We start from the raw sequence: 6,133 nt of genomic DNA on the forward strand, positions 1-6,133 counted from the left end.
ACCCACCTTAGCCCTATTGAAATTAAAAATTAACCTTCGAACTTCTTAACCGTTTTTAGAATTTAGACCACCTGCGCTTTCCACGAACACCCATTGGAAGTCCACCCCAAGAATAGCCCATCCATCCCTTTGTCTTGTCCACCAATTCAGATTTCTTTTTCCTTTCTTGTTTTTTAGGGTCGACACGAATTTAGATTTTCGAAGAGCCAAATTAGGCCAGGTGCTGGCTCTCATTATTGATAATGGCAACAAACAACGCGTTTCAGAATCTCTTCAAACTAGTTTTGAGTTTTAATTCCTCTTTTCCCTTCATCATCTTCTTCGTTGAATTTGGAATTTTTGTCTTTTACAATTTCCTTTACAAAACAAAATCTGGGTTTTCAAGGGCTAAGGCACTTCTTACTGTTGTTATCCCTATTCTTTCTTCTATTGCTATCGCCCCTTCTTTGAGAAAATAATTCATAGAAATGACACTATGCTTGCGAAATCAAATTATGCAGAACTAATTGGAGAACAGGATGAGTTCTCAAGGTATGATTATTTAAGGATTTTTCCTTTCTCTCTCGTTTCAAAATTCATTAGGTTTTATTCATTGGTCAATGAATTGAGAAATATTTCTGATGAATGAGAAGTTTTCTCTAACTTTTTTTTTTTTTTTTGATATATCGAAGTATCTCTGTTGATTTTTTTGCTTGGGCTTTTGGAGAACAGAATCAAGTGCGGAACAGTCAAAACCTACTAAGACAAAAAGCAAAACGAGGTTTTCCAACCACTTGATATGTCTACAAAGATGAAGGGCCTTCTAAAAGGCCTAAGATATATTTCACATATTTTTGGTATTTTAATTATCTCAAGTTAACTGCTTATTTATTTCGAGTGAAACATCTTAATTCACTGTTTTTGATGGAATTTATGAATATGTTGTTGCAGAAAATAATGAAAAAGAGCAGGAAATGCAGATTGGTCATCCCACAGATGTAAAGCATGTAGCTCACATAGGATGGGAAGGTCCACAAGTCCATTCACCAACTTGGGTATGCAATAGAATTCTAGATATATAATGCATTTTAGAAAACCAAACTCAAACGCAGAATGCATTTGAGTTGAATGGCTTCCTCTGTTTTTTGAATTTCGCTATCAATGAATTCTTCCTGACTGTTACAGATAGATGGGTTTAAGCCCCAACCAGATTTTTCAGCGGGACATGTAAGTTCAACTGGAGATGATAACAAAAGCTCCAATAGAGTTGTCAAGAAGAGCAACAACAATGACTCTTCTTTCCAAGGTTAGTCACTCTGCTTGCCATGAATGTATTTTTGTATCTTTAAATACAAATTTTTTAAATTCAAAGTTCAAAATCCATGTGTTGCACAAAAAAGGGGGATTGCGCTACCGTTATGATCAAAACCTGCAAAACAATGTGTCCGACAAATAGTGGTTGGGGAGACATCTTCAACGATCAAGTCAATGAATGCCAAGCAGTCCGAAAGAATGCTCTAAGCATTGGGATCCCAAAGATAGAATTCTACAAGTGATTATGTATGCGTACTTTTGCTCAGCCCATTGTTGGGTTTATATAAGTTTAGTGCATTTACCATAGACAGTCATATGAGTGTTGGGTCGTGGCTTGTTGGTTGTCAAATGTAGGGCATCCCACAAGGGTTAGTGGTAGAGCCGGACACAAATAAGGAAGTTTTCTCCATACGGATCGGCCCCTTCCAAGATTAGGATTCTTCCCTAATCAAGCTTTGTACCATGCTTGATTTAGGCATGGGTCCACGAAAGGCCGGTTATCCCGGTCCACCTTAGTCCCGACACCTAGTATTTCATTATGTCACCATGAAAATCATGGAAACAGATCCTCTACCCCCAACCTGCCTGTGCCCCCATGCCCCACGCTCACATGAGTGTGGATTCCATACTGCCCAGTCTGAAATAGGCAAATCATGTGTCTAACCTCACAGGAGTGTTGGTGCATGGGGGCACTAGCAGGATGGGGGCAGAGCATCTAAACTCAAAATCGTTGCCCTATTCCTAAGGGTGTAAATAGATAATCGAAATTCGCTTCCAAATTCTCATTCACATCCATTTAGAGATATCTAAATCTGTCCAATTACTAATAAGATATGGATATGGTATACCGCTTTTTTACCGTTTATTATCCGTCCCATAAAATTATCCGATTAAGTTACTTATTTAGATTTATTTTTATAAATTTTTTTATCTATGATATGTGACTATTTTTCTAGATTTCTCTTAAAATAGTTACCAAAGTTGTTAAATTCTTAAATTTCAAATCTACCCCTCACCAAAAAAATGGAAAAGTTGTAATCAGGAAGTCAAAATTTTGTATTCAATCTAAATTCATGCTCATTTAGAAGAATCTACTTAAAAAATAACTATTTGATTATCATTCGAATTCAATTGAATCCGTCTAAATATAATAAGATGCGAATATGACCTATTCCTTCCAATGTCATTCAATTAACAACACTAAATCTGTAACATCATCGATGATTTGCTCAAACTTGTGTTGTTCTTGCTTGTAGATTTACACGGAACTGGTGGTGGAAGTGATGGATTAGCAGATACCCCTTCATTATTGGATTCTCCAAGCAGAGACCAATCGGTCTCTAAGCAAACCAGGCATCACCAATCCACAAGCAGAACTTCAATCAGTTCTCCCTCCCAAGATGGGAAAAAGGGATCATCTCGACCAGGGCGATCTCAGAACTCTAACAGTTTGGACTTAACCTCGCAAGAACTGACAGGTGACATCAAAAAATCTCGTCGAAAGAAGCCCAAGGAAACAAGTGGTGGATTAAGTAAACAGTCTAAAACCAAAGCTGCCTCTCCCTTTTCTGATTTAGGATCTGGAACTGTATCCAGTGGAACTGAGGAGGGTGACGACGGTAATCATGGAATTCTTGAGAGAGATTATTGATTTCCAAATTATTTTAATTTGCGAAGCAGAAAAAATTTACTGTAAATTTTCTTGCATTACTTTCAAGGAGTCTTGCCTTTCTGTAATTTTTCAGATTCATTTGAGGTTAATACATTGACTCAGACAAGCTTGAAACACAAAACATTGCACAGGAAAGCTTGAAAATTAAGTAGCAAAAGCTTGATTCAAACTATAAACATAGGTCACTGCCAAAACCTACCCACAAAACTGGAAAGGTGTTGAAAAGTATAAATTTCAGTATATCTTCTTCCTCCCTATCGCTGTCTGAAATAAAGTTCATAATCTATCTATAAACATAAAGTTAAAAACAACCCTAAAAGGATTGTAAGCAACAGAGAATAATGTGTTGGTAAAGAAGAACTCTCAGACAATTGGTACAGAACAGCAGCTGGTTTCTTGGGTTTGTTGCAGAATTTCAAGTACCCAAAACTGGTTTTACTTTGAGATGAACTAAGTTCCCAATCAATGCAGAGATTAGGATTTCCAGATAACTTTAACTTCCCACCGGTTCTAGCTGAAAATTTAGCAGAGAATGGAAGCCTTCCACTCAAGTTGTTGTTTTCCAGGTTCATCTCATGAACAGATTCCAGGAACCTAAACTCCTCAGGTACTGTTCCTTCAAGCTTGTTATGATCAAGCCTCAAGAAAGACATGTTTCTCAGGAATATACCCATCGAAGCCGGAATTTCACCAATCAACCCCAACCCAGATAACCCTAATCCCAAAATACCCCCAAGCTTCTCCCAAATTTCAGGTATCTTGCCTCCAAGTGGGTTCCCACTCAAGTACATTTCTTTCAGGCTTGGCATCTCTGCTAAAAAAGATGGAATTCCAAAGTTACCAAAACGGTTGTAGCTCAAGTCCAAGAACTCAAGTTCCTGCAAACCAACTAAGCTATCTGGGATTTCCCCTTCAAAGTGATTCGAGCTCAAATCTAGCTTCACCAGCTCTGTCATCTTCCCCAATGATTCTGGGAGATTCCCTTCAAACCCATTAAAGCTGAGGTCAAGAACTTTCAGCTTCTTCAAGTTCCCTAAGCTCTGAGGAACTACACCGTGTAAGAGATTTCTACTGATTGTAACCTGCTGGAGCTCGAGTAAACCCCCAATCTCATCTGGGACTCCTCCAGAAACGCTTGTCCCGCTAAGAATAAACCTCCTGAGACGGGTTAAGTTGCCGATATTCCCATTCAAACTCCCAACCAGAGATGGGTTGTCGATAAACACAAGCTCTTCTAAGGTAGACCCCAAATTTGAGAGAAACCCAGGGAAAGAAACCATGGTTTCTGTGAAACATTCGTAGAAGAAGAGCTTGCGGAGGTAACTGAAGGAAAAGAGCAAAGGGGAAAGAGAGGAATTAAAGTTGCAAGGTGGGTTTGGAGAGTAATCTGAGACGTAACCGAAGTTGAGCTCTGTTATGTGAGCAGTAACGTTATCGTTCTCGTCGGTGAAATACTCACAGACGATGCCATGAGGAGCTGAGTCACAGACATCGTCAGGGAAGAGAGAACGCCAATCGATGTCGGAGTTGATCGCTTCCAACACTTGATAAAGGGATTCCTGCTCATCGTTCTGGTGAGAAATGGAAGAGACGACTAAGATGAAACAGAAGACAAGAAGACAGCGAAGGCCGATAGAACAGTGCGTAGCAGAAGAAGAAGGAGAAGCCATTGGAACAAGAGAAGTGAAGAGAGAGAAAGAAGCAAATGCAAAATAACGTGTCGGAGTTCGTGCTTTTAAAGCTTGAAGCCCAAGACCTATCATGACACGTGTCGTTTTCGTAGGTATTTTTGTAATTTGACTATTTGAGAAGGGACGATTTATTGTTAATTTTCTTTTGGTGGATGAGAATAATGGGGAATTCGAAGAGCCAAACAGGGAAAGTACTGCATTAATTGTTGGAGTCATTTTTGATATTTCTGATTTTGTTTTTGGTGGTTGGAGAGAAATCATTGATTAATTATCTAACAATAGCCATTTAAAAGACATTTACGGGTTTAACCTTAAGAAAACAAGAAGGCAGAGAAAGTAACCGCGGATAAAGACGACAAAAGACTGTACTCTCCTCTGCGAAAGGTTAGGGAGCTTCTAAAGCTCGACTACTTCAACTCGTAATGGGCTGACACTGAGAGTCGGTGATGGGACCAAATATCAACAGTTTTGGAACTTGGAAGTTCTTGAGAGTTGATGGTGGGCCCTAATGCAGCAACATACGGAAGAAGAACTAGAATGTCTCGTGGTGGGTCCAATTCTTCATCGTAAGGCGGCCGTGAGCCTTCCGGGGCGCATCTGAAACGTGTCACGATAAAGCTACTATTTCGATTCAAATTTACTTTTTCATTCTTTTCCCTTAAAAGGTGGAGCATCTCGAGAATCACGAAGAAAATGGACGGCTGGATTTCACTTGCATTCAATGTTTACGGATGAAAGCGGTGGCGTGTGTCATACTGTCATGTGGGGTTCGGAACGACTTAAGACTGGTTTAGCCCATTGCCATATTTGGAGTGAGGCGGTGACGGTGGTAGAATTATTCGTTTGTACAAACCGGGTAACCGGATAAACCGGCAAAAAAGGAGGGGAGGCGAAGGAAATGGGCCAATTAGGTATAGAGGCTTAGAGCAACTGGTGCCGGCGGAGCCAGACCCGCGGTAGGTGCTGCAAAGCAGCCGCCTAGCGCCGTACAGTACTGACAGTTGATAAGTAAGTCTAACAAGAAGTACTGTCAGGCGGTTAGGATCAGAGAGGTTCTAATAGGCGCGGGACAAGTGGGCCCCAAATCACCATCACCATCTCTATACCGAGTAAAACCAACCAACCACTCACACTAGACGAAATGTGGGTCCCATATGTGGGCCCCACACTGTCTCGCAGTACTTCCTGTAATGCTACTGGGGTAGTTGTGCGCTTTATCTGTGTTTGTTCTCTCCTGTGGAAGTCTTCTGTGGCACCTGTCTTTGTTTGTTCTTGTCTGTTGGAATCTCTACAGTGCGAAGTTTGAGATGTTGTGATGCGTGTTTACTGATACCCTGACGAGAGATTATTGGCCGTTGGATCTCCATCAATACTTGATTATGTTTGTTTCTGTAGCAGATCTATTCGTCCACTGTCACACAATATAGAATACCTTAGACTCTGTTTTGTACTTGTAATGATGACGAACTTGTATTCT

The 6,133-nt window shown here is 40.2% G+C and overlaps 1 protein-coding gene and 1 pseudogene across 2 annotated transcripts; one reads left to right on the top strand and one right to left on the bottom strand.

The window, feature by feature from the left end:
• The first annotated feature begins 518 nt into the window (after positions 1–518).
• On the top strand, positions 519–2,993 carry LOC149022521 (uncharacterized; annotated as a pseudogene). Its single transcript, XR_016172063.1, has 5 exons — positions 519–531; positions 712–836; positions 931–1,034; positions 1,165–1,285; positions 2,550–2,993. The product of XR_016172063.1 is annotated as an uncharacterized LOC149022521 (transcript).
• A 51-nt stretch (positions 2,994–3,044) lies between these two features.
• Positions 3,045–4,648, bottom strand: RIC7 (ROP-interactive CRIB motif-containing protein 7). Its single transcript, XM_089147297.1, has one exon. It carries the CDS (start codon positions 4,633–4,635, stop codon positions 3,253–3,255), a length of 1,383 nt encoding a protein of 460 aa, XP_089003423.1. The 5' UTR covers positions 4,636–4,648; the 3' UTR covers positions 3,045–3,252.
• Between the last annotated feature and the right edge of the window lie 1,485 nt (positions 4,649–6,133).

The sequence above is a fragment of the Hakea prostrata genome, chromosome 3 (assembly GCF_041222555.1).
Source record: "Hakea prostrata isolate BN-2017 chromosome 3, UWA_Hpros_2, whole genome shotgun sequence".
Classification (NCBI taxonomy): Eukaryota; Viridiplantae; Streptophyta; class Magnoliopsida; order Proteales; family Proteaceae; genus Hakea; species Hakea prostrata.